Here is a 22093-nt window from a genome sequence, read left to right as displayed (position 1 = left end):
ATGGATTGGTTCATATCAATGACGTAAGAACACAGTATTTTTTAAAAAATAATTACAATTTATTAATGATTTACACGTAAGGACGTTTGCATTTGGTAGAAAAAAAAAAGAAATGGTATATGAAATGAAATTGAATGAACAAATAAATTAAATGTTTTGTATATGTGTGAAGGAAATCAAGACGCTCTTGCAGGTAGATGCTTATTAGAAGTATCGTCATCCAAAGAAGAAAATTTGTCGTTTTGCTGTTGGTGACGACCACGTGAAGTACTCAATAAACTCCTCCCTTCACCTGATTTTCCACGACGTAATGTCTTCTTCGTGCCTTTTCCTCTTCGTTCTTTTTTCTCTTCCTTCTATTCGATTTGGAGTAGAAATCCATTAGAATAAACAAGATCGAGAGTAAATAAGATGATGATTTGGAGTGATGCAGGATTGTTCGGGTCTCAACTCTCAATTTTTATTCATCGTTTTAATAGGTTTTTATTCAAACGTTATTCACGGCGCGTAAAATAGAGAAATTGAAAACGGGAAAACTACCTTCTCCTTTTCTAAATTCAGCGTTCGTTCGTTCGGCCACATGCCATGATCTCCGTCGTAGTTATCTGTTGCAGAATAAAATCAATGGTTATTGTAAGCACAACGACCATGTTGTTACCCGAGTTTGAAATTGATTGGTTGAGTACATTACCTTCACTTCCTATACTCCTTGATCTCGATTTAGATCCAATGCAATACTCCCTAAAACTCGGCGATCCTCCTCGAAAAATCTTACGATAATTTTGATCATCGTTAGGATCTTCAAAATTTATTTGAGTCATTGTTTCCATTTGTCGATCGTCCTCTTCTACTTTTTCTCGCTTCACATTCACACTCATCTTCACCATCTTCTCCCCAGCCACCTCTCGATCCCGAGAAGAGCCATTACCTTTTCGAGACTGCTTCTCAGTCGTAGATCCTTCTTGAACCGATGGCTTGGGTTCACCGGTGAAGCAATTGGTGGTGGAAGACTTGTGGGAACGAGGAGGATTGTGGGGGCAATCGGCAGTTGCTTCGACTACCTCCTTAGGTTCGAACTTTGAGATTCCGCAACCCATCGAGAGGAGTCGAAGGAAATGATGTCGGGAAAATGAAGGGGTTACTCTCTCACGTCTATTAAAATCTAGCATGGAAAAACACACAAACATCATCCCAAAAACAGGTTAAAAATGGATATATCTAAATGTGCGATTCAAACTTGTTCTTCACAATTTCTATGGTATACATGGAAGTTTTAATGATTCCTCCCAATTTTACCGTTGTCAAGTTAGTTAAAGCCGTTGAAAAAAATGGTTTAACCTAACAAAAAGGAACCAATCCATTTGACCTGGACCCACCTCAACCGGTTAGATATGTGTCATCCAAAACAATTTTCATAGATTTTTAGTTTAAAAAATAATAATTAAATAAATTTTTTTATACCAATTTTATTTTTTAATTTTGTACCTTACAAATTAGACTTATTAGATATTTTTTCTAAAACATTTTTATATAAATATTTTTCATTAACCTTAAAAATATTAATATGGCAACAAATATTGGTAATGTAATATTTTTAAAATTTTAAATTTTTATTTAATAAATCTTAAAATTAAAAAAAAAAAAAAAGGTATAATAAGACATTGGTTTTCACTTTTGTGCCAAATATTATATTTTTTTTATAGGTAATCTTTTAAATTATTAATTATAAAATATAAAATTAATTTTAATATAATTCTAAATTTTTATTTTTATTTTTAAATTTTGTCTTAACTCATTTAAATATGTTTATATATATATATAAAAGTATATATGTATGTATATATGTATATCTATATATGTGTGTATGTATATATATATAACTTGAGTTAAGACAATGAGTTTAAAACATAGTTATATATATATACAGACATATATATATACATACATACACATATATATATATATATATATATATATATATATATGTATATATATAGATATATATTGGAGTTGTGTTACAAATTTTAATTATATATTTAAAAATAAATAGTTAACATTTTATTTTTTAACTATTCAGCCGTGTTCATATTCTGTTTCCTTTAAGATCGTGTTCCGATCTCTCTCACGTTGCCAACGTTGAGCGGGGCCCTCTTATTCAGAATCTAACAAATCTCTTTCACTCTCTGTTTCTGCTCTCATCCTTCATCCATCTCTCATCATTTTTTGGTTATCGATCTCTCTTGGTACGTAGTATCTGCTCTCGTCTCTCACGCTCTCGCTTTCACGTTATACTCTCTACTGCTATCTTCTCACAGCAGCCAACGGTTGCGTTTTTTATCCAGGTATCTCGCTAACGATCGAGAGCAACTTGGAATTCGTAGAGCCTGGATCGCACCGATTGGATCTTCTCCGGTTAGATTAAAAAATTCGGCAAAATGAATGACGCAGATGTTTCCAAGCAGATCCAGCAGATGGTGAGGTTCATCCGCCAGGAAGCGGAGGAAAAGGCCAACGAGATCTCCGTCTCCGCTGAAGAAGTACGTCTGCGTATTTTTCACTATTTTCTTCAATTTTTACTCGTTTCCGCTTCTAGATGGCCCGATTTTACTATATATTTTTCTTGATTTCTAATCGTTGCCGAAAATATATAGTTATCGGCGTTGCTCTATGTTCAGTTACGTATGCCTTGCAAATTCTAGGTTTCTTATGTGCTGTATATTTGTTTTTCTACATTGACTATTGAACGGAAGGAATGGAAATTTTTTCTTTCTCTCGTAGGAATTCAATATTGAAAAGCTGCAGCTGGTTGAGGCAGAGAAGAAGAAGATCAGGCAAGAGTACGAGAAGAAGGAGAAGCAAGTTGAAATTCGGAAGAAGATGTAATTATCTGAAATTTCCCCCATAATTCGTTAATTACAGTTTCATTATTTATGCTTCTTCGTGGCTTGGTTTGTTAAGGCGAATTTTCAATTGCTGGAAAGATCTTTTTCTTTCTTTCTTTCTTTCTGCATTTGTTATAATCTGAAAAGGTTGTAATAGCCGAATAACATCTTCGTGTAATTAATGTTTTATTCCAGCGAGTACTCCATGCAGCTCAATGCTTCTCGTATCAAAGTTCTGCAAGCTCAGGATGACGTAGTAAACTCTATGAAAGAGGCAGCATCAAAAGAACTTCTGAATGTAAGCCAGAATGAACATGTCTACAAAAATCTTTTGAAGGATCTCATTGTTCAGGTTTGTAAATTCCTAGCATCATCCACATTAAAGTATTTACTGATTCTTTGATTTAGTTAAACTGAAAGTCTCAAAATTTGCTGCATATGTGATTGTTGGCTGGTACTTTTAGTTGTCTGTTTATTACACTTTAGAGTTCATTGTGGGAGCTACTAAATGTTTATTATTTATGAGGTTATAAGTTCACAAAAGAGAATTCTACCGAGAAGATTTGTGTTAGATAATAAGGAACTTCAAATTATCCAAAACAAATCTCTGTTTCACATAACTCTGACTAGTTAAAATTCTTGTCTGTTAGACATCATACCGAAACACACATCATCCTGATAAGCGATGATTGAGTTTTGTTTTCTCCATCTCTTTGTTGATGGTTGTGGCTTAGAATGCATTATGGAGGTTGATCTTCCCGTTAAGATTTTTGCTAGTATGGTTGCTATGGGATAAATATGCTAGTTGTGTTATGCACTACCTTAAGTTTGTTTCTTATTTTATAGAGCTTGCTTCGACTGAAAGAGCCCGCTGTTTTATTGCGATGCCGCGAAAGTGATGTCCATTTGGTGGAGGCTGTGCTGCGTTCAGCAGCCGTGGAGTATGCAGAGAAAGTAAAAGTTCACGAGCCAGAAATTATTGTTGATCATGTCCATCTTCCACCTGGTCCAAGCCATCACCATCATCACGGTCTTTTTTGGTAAGCTTTCCTTCTAATTGTTTAGGATTTTATATACGAAGTTCATGCTTCTGAAAACTTTGTCTGTGATTGGTGTCTTTCTATATCACGGTTATAATTTATTTCAGCGTTGGCAAGTTTATGTATTTAGAGATTGCTAGGTAACTTTTGCATACTTTGCCTGACGGGCATCTTATTTGTCAAGGTGGTATTTAGGCGATAATTTTAAATATCCCATTGTTTCATTCCCAAATTTCTGTATTAAACCATTCTAATAAAGTTTATCGTTAGTTTTGATAGAGATAGTACGCATGACATAAGCCCAGGTTTACTGATTCAGTTAAGAATTCACAATCATCATGGATTTGAACTACGGGGGTGTTTAATATGAATTTCAAAATATAAGGTTACAATGTATGAAATTAAACCGAAATATAATTTACAATTTTCCCTTTGTAAGTTGTATAAAAGCTTTGTATCATAAGTTTTTTGCCTTCTGGTTCTCTACACAACTATTTTCTTTGAAAAATCAACGACATATCTATAAACAATTCTAATATGTAGTTTTGATTGTTCAGCTCTGGAGGTGTAGTATTGGCATCTCGAGATGGGAAGATTGTCTGTGAGAACACCCTTGATGCTAGATTGGATGTTGTGTTCCGTAAAAAGCTTCCAGAGGTACTTTCTTTTCTCAACTATACCCTACTCCACATTATTGGGTGCTAATTACATCACCAAATGCTAGTGGATATCTGAAAAGCTCATTGCCATACCTCATTTTTAGAGAGGAATAAAGATCTACATTTAGAAGATTTTTTATTTTGCTCGAGGACAAAGGCGTAATTTACTGTGTTTTTTTCTTGGTTCTTATAAATGCTCACTGCTCTCATTGAGTATTAAATATATAATACAAATTAAGAAAAAACTTGTTGCACTTCTCTACAATTTGGAAGAATCTATAAACTATAGCAGCACATATTCAAAAGATAAAGAGAAAACGTAAGACAAGCTTTTAGGTTTTGATCAACTGCATTGTCACGACTGCATCTGTATGTTCCTCAGTACCTTATTAATTTACAGATTGTCCCACTCAAATACTGACCAGGATGCATAGTATAACTTTTGGTTAACTAAGCCTAGCTTGACAATAAAGAGATCGCACTTTTAACTTTTTATTGTACGAATATAAGCTACAACACGATTCCTTTACTTTATATTGGCTTTCGAAGGTGCATTTTTATGCTCCCTCCTCACCTTTTCTTAACCTTCAGAAAGATACAAATTCTTTATTCGAGGATTTTATATTTCTGATTACAAAAAAAAAAAAAATACAAATACATTATGTGGGTCTGTTTGCAATGTCTTTCTTTTATCACTACTTCACCAAGCGGTAGTTCCTTTATCAGGTCATCTTTCGTCAATGGATATTTTGTTGCACCGCTTTGTCATAATTTTGTTCACAATTAGAGTACTTACAGCTGCATTTCTCATTGGCAGATCCGAAAAAGCCTTTTCAGTCAAGCTGATGCATGATGGACTAGATTTCGACTCTATCACGGTGCTTCCTGTGAAATAATTTATGAGTCCAAATTATTTGGTATTTGATGGGAATTATATGTCCCAAATGTTGCATATCAATAAGTATTACATTCTTTGATTTTCTTTATCTGATAGTTACTATGTTCTTGGGTTGAGCTCTACGGGGAGGGAGGTAGCTGCCCCTATCGACTCGATAATATCTCAGGTATCAATAATATTCCCGCTTGATATATCGGTTTCCTTCTTCAAGTCGGGATGGCATTTTTAGTCTAGTATATTTTTGTATGCACATCATTCAGACTATCATCCTTAATAATGTAATGTGACATTGTTGCTTCAAGTAAGTTATTTCACTTGCATTAAGTTTTGTAGACTCCTTTGAGTTAAATACAATGTCTTGATTCTCATTTGTGTAGTTAAGAACGATAGTTTATCTGAATTTGGTTTCCCCCTTTGCTTGAACGAGAGGTATGGGTTCTTTTGAGTCAGAAAATGCCCATACATACGGTTTCAAGGCTGATTGAGGGATTAGATCGTATTTGTTAGATAAACACGACTCTCCACAATGATATTATATTGTCTACTCATAAGCTCTCATGGCTTTACTTTGGACTTCTCCAAAAGACCTCATACCAAAGGAGATAGTATTCTTTGATTATAAACCCATGATTATTCCCTAAATTAGAATTAGTGGATTCATTCTAGAGTATTAACTTGTTTGAATGATTTTTTTTGTTTCCTTTTTAATTTGGGGAGAGCTTAAAATTTTAAATTTTATTTTTAGATGAGAACTAATTAACTTGTTTGAATGATTTTTTTTTTGTTTCCTTTTTAATTTGGGAAGTTGAGTTTAAAATTTATTTTTAGACGAGAACCAGTGAATAATGTTTATTTTCTTCCTTCATTTGTTTTCAAGGGATGCCTGTTTTTTAGAAGTTCTTCGTTCCGTATGGATTGACTCTTTGATGATATCTTATTCATGGTTGTAACTCAAAGAATGATTTATGAATTTCATTATTATTATTATTATTATTATTATTTTAACTATAGAACTAGTGAAAACAATTGTAAAAATATTTGCTATTGAGAGGTTTTATTTTTATTTTTAACTAATGAGTTTATTTTCTACATGAGTTTTTATTAATGCTCATTTTGGATCATTGGTGTTAATTTTTCTGTTAATTCATTTTAAACAATTAAAATAGTTGTAGTTTGATTAGCTAATTAATTTAGTTTTTGCTAATTTTATCACTTACTAAAAGTAATTAAGAAAATCTGTCATAATTATTTAAAATTAGCTAACTAAAAAGTTAACCTAAAAACTAAATGGAAATATTAAATTTAAATTAGATTAAATAACTCGAACAAAATATTATATTTTCTAATATTTTTCAATTTAGTTTCTATATTTAATAATTCGAATGAATCTTAGAATAGAAGAAAGTCGAGTAATTGTAGTATGCTTGGAAGAACTTCGAAAAAACAAATAATTTTAAAATAAAATTTATTCCTTCCACCACTGCTGAAATTTTTAATTATTTAAAGTGTGTTTTGTATAGTATATGGAGCGGTTTTTAGATTAAAAAAAAGAAAAGTGATTTTAAAAATACATAATAAATAAAAGTAGTTTAAAACGTTGGATTAATTTAATTTAGTTTAATTTTTATTATTTTTCTTTTGTAGAAACACTATGATTATCTTAAAAAACAACTTTAAAGCCAGTAACTAAAATCATCAAAATATGGCTTTGTTATTTAAAATGTCATTAAAAAAATTACGATATTATTACATTTTTATTGATTTTTTTTTTCTTTTTTTTCAAGAGTGTTTAAAGTAGAATGTATTCCAAACAAACCCTAAATCTTGAGGTTTCTACCATACGGGAATCTCAACCCGGTTCAATGAAAAGGAGTAGATAACATAAGCCCATCTATCATGGGCCAAGATTCAGGCCCAATCCTCTGAAAGAACAGATGAAATACAAGCCCAGCCCAGAAGCTCGAAGAAGCCCGTATAAATACCTGGCCTGGTAAAACCGCGCCACTCATTTCCTTCCATTGGAGCAAAGTTTTCGCGCCTTCGTTCAACTCCAACTTCAACTCCGCTCAATCTTATTCCAATCACTTCCAGTTCCAATCTACTTTTGAATCAAGGTTTTTTCACTTCGAGAAGCTCTGAAGACGGCAGTATCTGAATAGAAGACGCTGTCATCAGTCATTCATTAGACTTCTCCAAATTTAACGAATCGCTGTCTCAACAATTGGGAAATGCTTATTGTAAGACATCTATAGATTGAAAGCCATTTTCACTTGCCTCTTGCAGTTTGCAATAATCTCATAGAGTTGTAGTTTGAAGAACAGGTAAGTCTGTTAAAGTTGGCTTTAAGATTACCCATTAGTTTCTATATATGTTGCTGTTTTAAATTTGATTAGATTGTATGAGGCACACCATTTAACGCTAAGGAAATCTCGTTAGCTGGTGCTGAAAATACATATGCGGCATTTAATTTCATGGCTATATGGTAATTGAATTCCCATGAAGCCATATAGAGCGGCTTTTGTTCAAAACCTTGTTCTAAGAAGTTCTCAAGCTCCAAACCCATCCTTGAATGGTAAGCATCTTATTGATGCCCACAGCGTCAAAACTGGCTTCAATGCAAATACATGCCGCTCTAATTTCCAGGTCAAAAACTTTCTCCAAAGAGGGGATCTTTTCCATGCACATCAGGTATTTGATCAAATGCCTTGCAAGAACACGATCTCTCTCAATGTGATGATTTCTGGTTACCTTAAGTTTGGGAACTTATCTAAAGCTAGAGAGTTGTTTGATGGCATGCTGGAACGGACGGCAGTGTCGTGGACGATTTTGATTGGTGGCTATTTGCAATCTAATCAATCTAAAGAAGCGTGTAGGCTTTATGGTGATATGAGAAGGGGAGGGACAGAACCAGATTATGTGACTCTAGTGACTTTGTTATCAGGCTGTGGTGAATTGGAAACTAACAATGTGATTGTTCAAATCCACACCCATGTCATTAAACTTGGATATGAGTGCAACCTCATGGTTTGCAACTCGTTGGTTGATGCTTATTGCAAAACCCATTGCTTATATTTGGCCAGCCAGCTCTTCAAGCAAATGTTAATCAAAGACACAGTGACCTTCAATGCATTAATGACCGGTTACTCAAATGAGGGATCAAGTGAAGAAGCAATAAAGCTCTTTCTTGAGCTACAGAATAGTGGAATAAAGCCTTCAGAATTTACGTTTGCAGCCCTCCTATGTGCTGCTGTTGGTCTAGATGACACAAATTTTGGACAACAAGTTCATGGTCTTATTATCAAGACCAACTTCGTTTGGAATGTGTTTGTGGGAAATGCATTACTAGATTTCTACTCAAAGCACGACCGAGTGGATTTGGCAAGGAAGCTTTTTCATGAGATGCCAGAGTTGGATGGAATATCATATAATGTAGTCATCACAGGCCATGCTTGGAATGGGCAATTCGAAGAATCTTTTGATCTTTTTAGGCAATTACAATTTACTAGATTTGACCGGAGGCAATTCCCTTTTGCAACACTATTAAGCATAGCTACAAATACTCTTAATTGGAGAATTGGTAGGCAAATTCATTCTCAGGCAATTGCAGTTGGAGCATATTTAGACCCTGTGGTAGAAAATTCTTTGGTTGACATGTATGCCAAATGTGACAGATATGAGGAAGCTCAGAAGATATTTGAGAATATTACCTGCAAAAGTACAGTGCCATGGACTGTAATGATCTCAGCCTACGTTCAGAAGGGAAGGTATGAAGAAGGAATAAAGGTATTCATTGACATGCAAAGAACTGGTGTGCCTTCTGATCAGGCAACCTTTGCTAGTATCCTTAGAGCATGTGCAAATGTGGCTTCAATTTGTTTGGGAAGGCAAGTGCATTCATTGCTAATTCGATCAGGGTTTATGTCCAACGTATATTCTGGAAGTGCGTTGCTAGATACATATGCAAAATGTGGTTGCATGAAAGATGCAATAAAATCTTTTGGAGAGATGCCTGAGAGGAATTCTGTTTCGTGGAATGCTTTAATCTCAGCTTATGCACAGAATGGGAATGTTGATGGCACACTTGATTCATTTCAGCAGATGATTCAATCAGGTTATAAGCCAGATTCTGTTAGTTTTCTCAGCATTCTGTCAGCTTGCAGTCACTGTGGTTTTGTTGAAGAAGCTCTTCGGCACTTCAACTCCATGACTCAAATTTATGAAGTTACTCCAAAGAGAGAGCACTATGCATCAATGGTCGATGTATTGTGCCGAAATGGAAGATTTGATGAAGCTGAAAAGTTGATGGCCCAAATGCCATTTGAGCCTGATGAGATTATGTGGTCGTCGGTATTAAACTCATGCAGAATTCATAAGAATCATGAGTTGGCTAAGAAAGCAGCAGATCAGCTTTTTAATATGGAAGAGCTTCGAGATGCTGCTCCTTATATCAACATGTCCAATATTTATGCTGTAGCTGGTCAGTGGGACAATGTTGCAAAGGTCAAGAAGGCAATGAGGGACCGAGGGGTTAGAAAGGTCCCGGCTTATAGTTGGGTTGAAATTAAACATCAGACTCATGTATTCTCAGCAAACGATAAATCCCATCCTCAGATGAAGAAGATTTTGAGAAAGATTGATGCATTGACGAAGCAGATGGAGAAGAAAGGATATAAGCCAGACACAACTTGTGCCCTTCACGATGTGGATGAGGTTATTAAGATTGAGTCTCTTAAATACCACAGTGAACGCTTAGCAATTGCATTTGCCCTACTCAACACACCAGATGGGTCGCCAATAGTGGTAATGAAAAACTTGAGAGCTTGTACGGACTGTCATGCTGCAATCAAGGTGATCTCGCAGATTGTTGGAAGGGAAATTGTTGTTAGAGATTCAAGTAGGTTTCATCATTTTAAAGACGGCTTTTGCTCCTGTGGGGATTATTGGTGACTACAAAAATCTCTAAATGAGAAGGCTAGATTATCGTCAATACAAGCAATACATGAATCATTCTACAGAGACAAACTTAAGAGTTGCTTGTTCACAGTAAGTGTTGCTTCTTATGCTGTGTTATTGAAAAGTTCCATTTAATTTGTTGATTTAAAAGCAATAAACTTGCAAGATGATACTGTGAATCATTTATCTATCAATTGACTCTCATATAAGCTAAAGGTTTTGTTTGATTTTGCTAGCTATTTTACAAGGCAGAGAAGAATAGGCCGGTTGTGATTCCTTCCTCAAAAGCTTGTTCTGCTGCACATTGGTCAAATAAGAATTCAGCAAGGTACTCAAGACATTGTACATGATATAATTTCCAATCACTTTCTTCTTAGTTACCCATATGATTATTCTTGGTTCCCACGAACTTGGAAGTGGACAGTAAAAGCTATAATGACCTTCATGCGCAGTTTGTTGATTAGACAGGCGAACAGCTTTAGACCGTTTCTACTGATCTTTAATATGAATATATTAATATAATACCCATTTGAAATGAAAAAGAATCGTGTAAAACCTGCTTCTTGTGTAATGAATTAAAAGGTCAATTTCCTTTCTCCATCCATGTTTTCTCTTTTAAGGTGTTTCACTATTAAGTATTAACGATCTCTTGGAATTCCATTATCCTTATATCTATAGTATATTATGCTTTTAAAACTTTTGTTTGTGACGTTGAAATATACAAGACTAGTGAAAAAATATTCTTCACACGCAGTGCATTAAATCAATTTGTTTGATGCATAAAAGATTTAGAAACAGGAAAGAATTTCTATCCTTCATAGAATACCAAGCGCTTGACTGATCCAAGTCAATGTGTTTGCAATTTGAGGTATCTCCTTTTCTTTTTTCCTCCACATATGCGTTTTAGTTGATAATTGTGTTCATAATTCAACTTGGTATGGTTGCGTGATGGTGCTACCTTTGATAATAGTATCAACCATTTCCTTTTCCATACATTGCTGTTCTTTTTTTTCTATTACTTCTACATCACGGCCCCTGAATTACTTGGTTTTCTATTGTGATAGCCCAATCTGCGTACGTCTTTAAGAGCCTATGGCAGAAAGAGTGCCTAATGAGTTAAAAAGTGGAAGAAATTTTGAATCCCAAAGGGGAACACTTTCGCTTTCTCAATTGGTTTCATTCTCTCTTCCCACTTGTTATATTTCAGCCCTTAAACCCCTGAGGAAGTGACTAAGCGAAATGAGAAGATCGTAAGGGAATTTCTTTTGTGAAGGTTCTACAAATGGAGGTAGCCGTCATTCATGAAATGAATGATCCTACTCTTCCTTTTCTCTTGGTGGGTTTTGGAGTCAGTAACATTGCTATGATGCCGAAACAATTTACAGGTTTCTGTTGGAAGCTAACACACGTTAGAACGAAATCTAGGAAGTAATTATGGCAACCATGCTTTCAGTTGGTTCATGGGTAAATGTCATCATGGTACCTCTAAAGGCCTGTGGGTTAATATAGCTAAACACAAAGATGATGCAGGATCTAAAGAAATTTAGTGTTTGAGTTAAATGTAGTTAGTATACATTGGTTATTTTCTTATGGACATCATATGTTTTACTTGATGATTTAGTTTAGTTTTCAGAACGTGGATAGAAAAGTGGGCCTATTAGTTTGTGGGTGTGTGCGCTTTACAAAACCGATGCTTTGGCAGTATTAAATCCACCCCATGATTTGACACTTTAGTATAAACTATTTGAAATGGACTGACTGTTGTAGATTTGTTTGGCAATCACTAAAGGAAAATTCTGCCCGAGGTAAAATTAGGTCCCACTGCCTAGGATTGCCCCCAATGAAACAACATATCATATTCCCAACTATAACCAGATGGTGGTAAGCACCGCTGAAATTTAGAGTTTGACATCCCTATCCCAGATTTTACCGACCTGGGGTTTCTATGTAGTCTCATAGTTTTCTGAAACAATAATTTTGCAAGAGGACTAGCATCAAATGCCATCTTGCAAGGTAAAAATGTGACATTTTCAAGTATTTACCTACTGCCTCTGAAATAGACCTTTCGGTTTTGGGCAACCTAAGAATAAAATCCATAGAAAGATCCTCAGTATCATTCGGTATGGGTATTCGGATCTAAAGTCCTGTGTTTTGTGAGCCTCCCGTAGCTGATTGACAAATTTCACATCTTTGAGCTAATTTTCCAACATCTCTTTTCAAGCGTCCATTCCAATAACCATAGTGTGCAAAGTAACAAAGAGATGGGCTATCCTTCTTGGTTTATCAAACACTACATTTTGTTTACCGGCCACCGGGCTTGTGTCAAAAAACAAACTGAAACCAACAAACATACTTTCTTTTCAAATGCTTTTGAGAGTAAAGGAATTTAAGAGCATGATCATTACTATGAAGAATAAATTCTCTGTATCAGATAGTGCTCCCAATGTTGAAAAGTTCGAATACTAGCATTAAAGCTCTTGCTCATGGGTAGAACATTTCTGCTGAACTTCATTTGACCTCTCACTGAAAAACCTCTACTGGTCTTCCCTCTTGCATCAAAACAGCCCCAGTACCTGTCAAACATGCATCGGTTACAGGGTGAGGCTTTCTGAGAACCCTTTTATGGAGAAGACTCCTTTATAAATTATAACTGTGCTTTCCATCTATGTGTGCAATTGCTTCGTAAAAATAAAATAATGCCAGAGCTTAGGGGAATATCTTTGGAATTATGAATTCAGGAGTTATCTTGGGATTTGGAAGATGAAGAATGGAAAGTATGCTCGCAAAATATGCATGATTATGAGCCTTACGCTCAGCCAGATATGAGATTTCCGTGGTTTGCATTCACCTGCAAGTCTGTAGATGAGCCAAAACGGCCGTTTCATGCTCCCTTCTGCACATATTTGATTCTGTTTCAGATTTAACCGAAGAAGTAAACAGGGCATCGCGTTACAAGATATGGTATATGTTTTTCTGAAGTTCTCTTATCTACCTGGTTCATTTCAGGTTCTCTTTTAATGCTTCAAACTAGAATAGTTATGCTGAAGACGTGCGGACTTGCCAAAGTTCTTCTGTCAGCAGCTCTGGCTGGAGCTTCTGCATGCAATACTGGCAGAGTCTTTATGGAAAAAATAACCCAAATTGAAACGAAACTCTCTATTTGAGATGAGCCTGGGAGATTCCTGTGGATCACTTCCAAGGATCGTCTTAAATCAGCTGCTACGTTGACAAAAACCCAAAATTTAATTGAATACTGATGTTATGGTGGCTGACTTGTTCATAGATTGGTGCGGTGGATTTAATCTTTTTCCCTCTATGAACCATTGCTATTTTGATTTCTTTCTTCACCACCTTGTTGAAGATTATTGCCATAAACGTTGTGGCAAATGTCATTACTATCTGCTTTAAATAGACAGACATACACATGTCAAATACCAGTACCTCTCGTACTTGCTAATGAATTTCTGAAATTGACATGACAGGTCCACTTCAGGAGCTTACACAGAGCCAGCCAGAACTCACAGGTTATATATTTATCTCTCTTCTTTAATATTGTGGCGTGCAGAGTTTTACTATCGTTTTATTAAGATCATTTCTTCAAAGATTCTAAAACCTCTGCTGCAAGAAACCAACTTTTCCTTCCCCATTCAACCTTGTTTCTTTGCCCTTCCACTTTACTTTTCTGCTGCTTAAGGAATCTGACGTTTTTTTTTTTTGCTTGTTATTGGCGACGAAAACATTGAATCCATGAAATATTGAAGCAGAACAGAAATCGAAAGGTCAGGAAATTTCTCAAAACTGTAGATGGATTCTTTTTTATTTTTAATATCTTTTCCTTGGGAAAAATAGTTTCTGGATATTTGTGTTTTTCTTAGGTCTTCTACTAGTAGACAAACAGAATCTTATACCCGTAGCCCGTAGGCTGTAGCTCTCCATGAGGATGCGTTGTGTTGCCCAAGCTTGGAATTTTATTTTTCTCCCCAATATATAAAAACATTGCTCAGCCATCCCATTACGACAAAACGCCATTCGTTTAGAGAAAATACATCCATCCAACCCAAATCTAATAATTTAAGACTCGGGAATCCCTCTCTTAAAAATATAATAAAAATCTAAACTCAAGAAAGTCGTGGAGATTCGAGGATTTGGGAAAAAGATATTAAAATCACTAATGGGGTATCGAGTTCATATGCCAAAGATGCCATTACGAATAGCCTCACATGAAGGTTCCTCTCTCTCTCTCTCTCTCTCCACTGATAGCCTATTGAATTGGATACCAAAATACCATTTTGCCTGCTATAATGGATGCTCAAATTTGTCATTATCTTGCATAATTATATATATAAGTTGTAGATTGTCTGGCCTTCTGGGTTTTGATAGAGCCAGCTAAAATACCAAAAAAATAATAGATGCCACTTTTTTGTTTCTCCCCAGCCCCATGATTATCTGAAAACTCGAGTTTTGGTGGATTTTATAGAAGCAGGGCACACAAAAAGTGGAAATTCAAATCGCATTTAACTTAAAAAAGACATCATCTATCTATCTGTCCTTTCTTTCTTACTCGCTAAGGAAGAGTAGTAGTCGTCGTTAAATTTGCCCTTTTTTTCCTTGTCTTTTTGACTTCCAGTTGAGCCAGAGCAACCCAAAACAAAACAAATTCAACTTTCAGGCACTGAAATGAGTTTGAGAAAATTAAGAAAAGCCTAAGCCTAAGTCTAAGCCACCGCTGGTCTCTTCCTGGTCCGTACTTCCCGTACCATTTGAAGAGACTTGAGTGACTCCACTTGAACACGAAGCACAAGGCTGAGGAAATTCCCAACTATCCTCCACCGTCAAGTCCAATATACTTCCCTGCGCCGCTGCCACTCTCTGGTTCTCTTTCACCCCTTTCCTTTTGTGTTTTCTTCTCTTCTGAAACAAGCAGTACACAGCCCAATCCCCCACTTCGATCTGCTTTTTTGATCCAGAACCAAAACAAAACAAACCCCACGGTAAAAAATGAATGCAGTTCTTATGAAAGAAGGGTAGTTTTGGTAATTTACTAAAAGTCCACGGTCAATTTTGTCTGTACCTGGGTTGAGTTGGAAGTTGCTGCAGAGCGAGCCAGTCGATATTCATGCATGACCCACCGAGTTGTTCTTGTTCTCTCAGGAAATTTTGACTCTGAAAAAACCAGAGATTTCCTCAGCCCAAACAACTGGTTGATCCCTTGGGTTATGATGAATTTCTCTTTCCCAATGGACTTCCAAATCCCACACCCAGCATTCATCCTCAAGAAACTCTTCTGTTTGCTGAAAAAGAATCTCTTTTCTTTCAAATCCCCTAAAACCCAACAAACAAAAACAAGAACAAGAACACAGAATCCAATCAATTCATAACAACAAGTCCAGCATTAGTACTTTCTAAACTCAAGAAATTGAAACCAATGAGAAAACTCTGTTTCTGTCTCTGTCTGTCTCTGAAAAGAAGTTTCGAGATGAGAATTTAGAAATTTGAAGTTACCAGGCAGACCCCATGGATCTGTGAGGAACACATTGAACTCAGGAATGACAGAAGCAGGGAGTGGCAAACCAAACACCTTCCTTTTCAAGTAGTGCTCGACCAGCTCCTCATCCGTCGGGCTAAATCGATATCCAACAGGCAATCTGATACCTCCATCGAAGACAAAGTTTGATGTATTCTCCATTGGAAACATTCTGCAGAAATCTCTCTGAAAATCTCAAAGAAGTGGCGAAATAGGAATAGAGAAGAAAGAACCCATCTGGGATTGGTTTATAATATGAAGGAGGGAGGGAAAAAGAGAGAAGAAAAGTAGGAAAGAAACGAAGAACAAGAACAAGAACAATAACAAAAGAGAGAGAGAGAGAGAGAGAGAGAGAGAGATGAAGGGGTATGGGAGGGAGGGATGAACGAGAAAGGGAAGGATCTTTCCTTGCGTTTTATGGAATGTGAGAAATAGGAAATCCTAGTCCGACTAGAATTCGGAATCAGAAATTGATTTTATTTTATTTTTTATTTTTAAAAAAATATTTTTTGACTTTTTCGAAACGGAATTTCTTTGTTGTTTTTTGACGGCGTCGTTGCTTTCACAACCGCGTGACCGTAACAGACTCCAAAAAAGCCCTTCTTTGTTATTATTATCTACACGCTAACCTAAGCCAACAGCGTTTTACATTTACTTATCTGCCTTTTTACTCCTTTTAGTTATCATTACTTTTTAATTCAACCATTTTTTTTTAATTGTTCTCAAAAGTACTTTTATTTTCCGTATTAGATTTATAAATACAAGGAATATAGCTTGAGGTTAGGCCACAAATATAGCTACCCAAAACCAACATCAATCTCATGGATGGAGCATGAGCAACCTAAATGCTTGCCCTTGCCCTCGTCTCTCAACTGAACTTCAATCCACTTGCATTGTCACGATGTAAATAGCCAGAATTCCTTATGTTGTCGAGGATTCAACGCTTGACGTCGTAATGGTTGCAACCAATCAATGCTCGCCAAGTGGCATGCCAGAAACGCGTGTCTCCTCTCCTTAAGGGCAATTTAGGGAATGATCATGGGTTTATGATCAAAGAATACTCTCTCCATTGTTCATTGTTACGAGGCTTATTCTCAAAGTGGACAATCTCACACCATTGATTGTGGAGAGTAGTGTTCGTCTAATATCAGAGTCATGCCTTAAACTTAGTTGTGGCAATAGATTGGTAAATCCTCAAATGTCGAACAAAGGACTCCAAATGAAAAGGAGTCGAGCCTCAATTAAGGGGAGGCTAACTTTGTTCGAGGGGAGGTGTTGGATGATGAAAGTCCACATCGACTAATTTAGGGAATGATCCTGGGTTTATAATCAAAGAATGCTCTCTCAATTGGTATGAGGCTTTTGGGAAGCCCAAAACAAAGCCATAAGAGCTTATACCATTGTGAAGGGTCGTGTTCGTCTAACCAATTCTAAGATAAATTATTGGAGGGGGGTTTGATAAGAGATTGTGTCATGGATAATATGGGTTACAAACCACATCCTCTTCAATAAAGGCAACAAAAGGATAACCCAAAAAGCCTTAGGAAGCAGGGAAAGCCAATGGAGACATAGAATGCATGACAGAAGAACCTAATAGTTGCTTCCAAATATACTTAGTTGGGATCTCATATAATAATCATCCTCACCTTTTATTTATGTAAGAAAAGGGTTTATTATTATTATTATTATTATTTTTTACTTGTTTTATGAGATTTAATTGATTTCTTTTTCATTTTTTTCTTCATATAATAATAAAAAAAATGTTAATTTTCATTTGTCCTGTCTAGTCTTGAAACAGAAATATGTTAAAAATAATGAGTTTTTTTAATCTTTAAAACCAACTCTACTAACCTAGTATGTATTAAGAAACGTGTACTTTTGGGCACATTTCTTAATGTTGTCTCGAGCTGATAATTTCATATTAAATTCTATTATTTAATATGTCTATCAAACCATATTAATATTATTACTCACTTCAGTATTAATTATTAAATTAATTCCGACAAAAGGTAACATCCCATTGAAGGGTAGAATATATATATATCATTTAGTCCAATTTAATTCTATGCTTAAATTACAAAATTAGTCTAGAAAATAAGAATTTATTCACTACGATTTTTTAAATTAGTATTTTATTTTTATAGTTTAATAAACTTCATAAATAATCTCTACCCTCCTCAGAAGCTATTAACGAAAATTTTGATTTGAGTAATCCCATTTTAATTTTTAATTAATTAATGAATAATTTATTATATTTATAATATATATAATAAGAATAAGATAAGCGGATAGCAAGAATCGAACCCGCATCTTTAGCTTGAAAGGCTAGGGGTTATAGTCGACATTAATTCATCATTTTGAACAAAAAAAAAGATGTACGTGGTAATTAGTTATCCATGTCTAACCCTTTGTACTTATCAACTACGCGGTTAAGCAGCTAATTGGATGAAAAATGGGCAATGAAAAATTGAGACTCTCCATTTGAATTATTTGACCTATTAACCCATAATCCCCAGTCAGCTAAAAGCTGAAACATTATTTTGTTCATAAATGAGTAATCAATGTCACACACATCACTTGTAAAAATAAACTCTATTTATGACTGTATTCTATTTTTTTTCTCCAATTTATTTTTTGAAAATTAAGTTTCTTTTGAAAATTAATGGATGACTTTAGTTGATTTCTTTGGAAATAAGTCTCCAATTATAGAAAAATGAATAGAATTGTTGAGAAAGTCAAAGATTTCTAGGAGTGGCAATATTTTCCTAAACAAAACCTGCTTGTTATCATGTAATTGTTTATGTTAGAAGTCTATGAGCTGAGGGATGAGCTTCATAAGAAATGAAAGCTCCCTCTCTGAGAACTGAGGTTTTCTGTCCATTTCTTCTTCTTCTTTAACCTTTCCTTCTTCCTCCTTCCCTTCTTCTCCCGTCGTCCCGGTCGCCTCCGCCTTTGCCTTCACCGGTGGCTTTATCATCTCCGCCATTGCCTCTGTGATTTCTTGCACAAGATCAACTATCACTCCCTCAACTCCCATCAAATGCTGCATGTAAACCGCTTCTGCCACATTGCTGCATTTTCAAACCAACTCACTTCAGAAACTATTACGAGGCTTGTTGGTGGGAAGTCCCACTACCGGAATGATTATGGGTTTATAAGTAAGAAATACATCTCCATTGATATGAATCAAAACTATGAAAGTTTATGCTCAAAGTCGATAATATCATATCATTACGGAGATTCTTTATTCCAATGAGATTTTAGAGACTTACTTCAGTGTTCCGTAGGTCAAGAGGGATAGTTCTGACTCTCTGATCTTCTTAACAGTCCCTGGATTTCTAAAAATCCCTTTCACTTCTGAAACTATCCCCTGTAATCCACCTTCCATGCAAACCTTCAAAGCTTCCTCTAAAGAATTTCTCCTCACGTCATGATACAACTCGTTTCCACCATTTGTCAAGAAGAACACCTTCATCAAATATCACCAATTGTTTTAGCATGCTAAATATAGTGTGTGGAGTATTAAGATTAGGCTAAATCTATATCAGAAAATATGTGGTTGATTTGGATCTTTCTAAATTCTAATCTTTACCCTTAATCTCTATATTATTTGGCTTCTATTGAGACTCAACAGAAAATCAAGGACAGGCACTCACCGGATATGTCGCCTGCAACTTTCGGACAAGCAATGCTGCATCTGGTTGAAAGCTGGAGAAGATGATGGGTCTCTCTTTGGCATTCTTAAAGACCACCTGTTATGGATAATCAACGAAACCAGAGCTAAGTTTCCACGAGAAATAAAAACAATGGCTGAAGCAATAGCAGAGAGATGAGATGAGATGACCCACATGCAATATAGCCTGAAGAACACCGGTGAGGTAACTCTGATCATAGACAATGTGGTCGTCGAACTTCAACTCAATATTGAAACCTAAAGAAGATTCCACCTTCTGAAAGGCTTCTTCCAGAGTGCAAAGTCTATCATCTATTTCAACATTCCAATTCACAATTTTCCCATCTTTAGTTTTTCTAAGCAAGCAATTTCCCTCAGTTTGAGGATCTTGTTGGGGGCCGTAGTTGAGGAATTCTGAAAGGGATAACTCTGTGACTCTTTTCTCAAAAACAGTGCCCTGAAATGTCGGATCAGGACCAAACATACAAGTCTTAGCAGAAATAGAACACAAGAATCCTAACAAGAACAGCTAATGGTGTAAAGAAGATTGCAAAAATGAACGAAAAAGGATAAAGATGAGCCTACTTTGTCGACAGAGAGAATAAAGTCGTCGTGAAATATAACTGGGCAGTAATCCCTTGTCACCTACAAAAATCACCACAATTTTTTGTTCACTTCCCTGATTCTTTATGCTCAATCAACATCTCCTTACTTCAATATCCATTGAAATCAAGAAAAAGAACAGAGAAAAAAGAGAAACAAAGCAAGCATATAATCAGTATCCCTTCGTAATTTGCATATGGAAAGACAGAAGTAATGTAAATCCAATAGCATAGAGTCGACCTTTCAACGGAAGAACAACGATGAGAAAATCAAGTGAAAAAAAGAGAGAATAGATAAGTAATTGGGCCAAAAGAAATTGTGGCTAAAAACAAGAGAAGAGAATATGGATTTATGTCCCCACAAAGTCCCAAAAAGGCAGTTGCAAGTCCTCCAATCCCCAACCCGGCGGGATCGCGCCACATAATGACAAATTCAGAAAACTAACAAAAACTCTCAGCGGAATCAAACTCGGCGGACAAATCACGATGACTTATGAGAATTAACACGAAAACGCATTAAAGAACCGCAAGAAACCACAAGAACGGAGAGTAATGACAAAAATAACGAGTATGAGATCGAAACCTAACCTGAACATCGAATTCAACGAAATCAACGGGGAATTTAGCGGCAGCATTAAACGACAAGATCGAATTCTCTTTAATGGCCTTCATTCTCCTATCTGAAGATTGTAACGCATTCATCCCGCTCCCTCTATGCCCTATCACCAAGAATTTCGAACCTCTAAAAGCTTTCCATCCCAATTCCGCACCTACCAAAGTCCAAATCAAAATCCATTTCTATCAACAACAACAACAACAAAAACAACACAATTCAAACAAGAAACAAGGAGGAAGAAGAAATTACCTATGGAGCATCGGTTTGCGTACATAGCCAGAGAGGCATTGTCCGGCACCTGATCGAAGTGAGGAACGTCGGAGACATGGACAGCCTTAAGCGCCATTATCCAAAGAAAGAGAGCGAGGAAGAACACGGCGGAGGAGGTGAAGGAGAAAATGACTGAATGGTTTAGGCACAAAGCCCTAGCAAAAAGCTTCAGCAGTTTTCAGCTATGGCGGATGGATATGGAGAAATTGGGTATTTAACAGAAAAAAGAAGATGAAACCAACGTTCAACGAAGGTGCAATAAAAACGAATCTTCTTCACGAATATTCCTTCTTTTTTTATTTTAATTATTTTAATTATTATATGCTCTTTGAATATTCCTCCTCCCCTAATTAATCATTTATAATTAGTTTAAATAAAATTAGTTTTTTAACTAAATAAATTAACAGAATTTAATCTTTTTCAATTAATAATTACGAACATTTAAATTAAAAAAAAAAATTGGTATATTTGCTGAGTTGGATATTAATTGATTGGAGTAGGTAGTACATAAAGAGGAGTGGGTAAGGGGTGAGGCGGTTCCACGTAGGACATGATCTAATATCCACGACGATAAAGAAAAATAAACGTGTACAGTAAGGATCCAGCGCCCAATTTTGTTTATAAATATTCTGGTTCTATAATATATTATCTTTCCACGTCATCATTAACTAATGCCAATGTGGCCTCACCTTAATCATTGTTCCATCCATTTGTTTATTACGAGATTCCAATTGGATGTCATTTTTATTATAAAATAATAAAAATTGGTTTTGTATTGTTAGCCCTACCCTTCAAATGACGTGGAAACACGTGGAAGAAAATCAACCGTTCTCTTTATAATATATAAATATTTTGTCCATTCTTTTACGCTAAATTAATAAATAAATAAATAAATACTCCTTTAAAAGGTATTTTTTTAAACCTCGGATTTTAATATTTTTGAGACAAAGTACAAAATTTATATATACTTTTTTTT

The 22093-nt window shown here is 35.5% G+C and overlaps 5 protein-coding genes across 11 annotated transcripts; 2 read left to right on the top strand and 3 right to left on the bottom strand.

Moving 5' to 3' along the window:
- Window positions 1-170: 170 nt before the first annotated feature.
- On the bottom strand, window positions 171-1097 carry LOC111791764. Its single transcript, XM_023673234.1, has 3 exons — window positions 692-1097; window positions 541-605; window positions 171-356 (listed from the first exon to the last, which is right to left on the bottom strand). The coding sequence occupies exons 1-3, from the start codon at window positions 1095-1097 to the stop codon at window positions 177-179; spliced, it is 651 nt and encodes a 216-aa protein (XP_023529002.1). The 3' UTR covers window positions 171-176.
- A 1013-nt stretch (window positions 1098-2110) lies between these two features.
- On the top strand, window positions 2111-5811 carry LOC111791695 (V-type proton ATPase subunit E-like). Its single transcript, XM_023673154.1, has 7 exons — window positions 2111-2243; window positions 2343-2537; window positions 2779-2879; window positions 3078-3234; window positions 3729-3922; window positions 4480-4579; window positions 5399-5811. The coding sequence occupies exons 2-7, from the start codon at window positions 2436-2438 to the stop codon at window positions 5432-5434; spliced, it is 690 nt and encodes a 229-aa protein (XP_023528922.1). The 5' UTR covers window positions 2111-2243; window positions 2343-2435; the 3' UTR covers window positions 5435-5811.
- Window positions 5812-7484: 1673 nt separating this feature from the next.
- On the top strand, window positions 7485-19678 carry LOC111791692 (putative pentatricopeptide repeat-containing protein At2g01510). 7 transcript variants are annotated; one of them, XM_023673150.1, is made up of 6 exons: window positions 7485-10522; window positions 10669-10760; window positions 13439-13719; window positions 13915-13956; window positions 14194-14211; window positions 19591-19678. In XM_023673150.1, exon 1 carries the CDS (start codon window positions 7976-7978, stop codon window positions 10424-10426), a length of 2451 nt encoding a protein of 816 aa, XP_023528918.1. In that variant the 5' UTR covers window positions 7485-7975; the 3' UTR covers window positions 10427-10522; window positions 10669-10760; window positions 13439-13719; window positions 13915-13956; window positions 14194-14211; window positions 19591-19678. The 7 variants fall into 7 exon arrangements, with proteins under 7 accessions (XP_023528918.1, XP_023528913.1, XP_023528919.1 ...); XM_023673145.1 differs by lacking the exon at window positions 19591-19678 and having other exon boundaries at window positions 14194-14846; XM_023673151.1 differs by lacking the exons at window positions 13439-13719; window positions 14194-14211 and having other exon boundaries at window positions 19591-19649.
- LOC111791694 (NAC domain-containing protein 83-like) lies at window positions 14929-16389 on the bottom strand. Its single transcript, XM_023673153.1, has 3 exons — window positions 15935-16389; window positions 15504-15754; window positions 14929-15382 (listed from the first exon to the last, which is right to left on the bottom strand). The coding sequence occupies exons 1-3, from the start codon at window positions 16125-16127 to the stop codon at window positions 15125-15127; spliced, it is 702 nt and encodes a 233-aa protein (XP_023528921.1). The 5' UTR covers window positions 16128-16389; the 3' UTR covers window positions 14929-15124.
- Window positions 18637-21322, bottom strand: LOC111791693 (glycerophosphodiester phosphodiesterase GDPD1, chloroplastic-like). The gene is made up of 7 exons (XM_023673152.1): window positions 21097-21322; window positions 20820-21001; window positions 20215-20274; window positions 19805-20086; window positions 19613-19708; window positions 19229-19425; window positions 18637-19027 (listed from the first exon to the last, which is right to left on the bottom strand). The coding sequence occupies exons 1-7, from the start codon at window positions 21191-21193 to the stop codon at window positions 18760-18762; spliced, it is 1182 nt and encodes a 393-aa protein (XP_023528920.1). The 5' UTR covers window positions 21194-21322; the 3' UTR covers window positions 18637-18759.
- Window positions 21323-22093: the final 771 nt, after the last annotated feature.

Source organism: Cucurbita pepo, chromosome LG03, assembly GCF_002806865.2.
Source record: "Cucurbita pepo subsp. pepo cultivar mu-cu-16 chromosome LG03, ASM280686v2, whole genome shotgun sequence".
NCBI lineage: Eukaryota > Viridiplantae > Streptophyta > Magnoliopsida > Cucurbitales > Cucurbitaceae > Cucurbita > Cucurbita pepo.
This window is presented reverse-complemented; position numbering and strand designations above follow the sequence as displayed.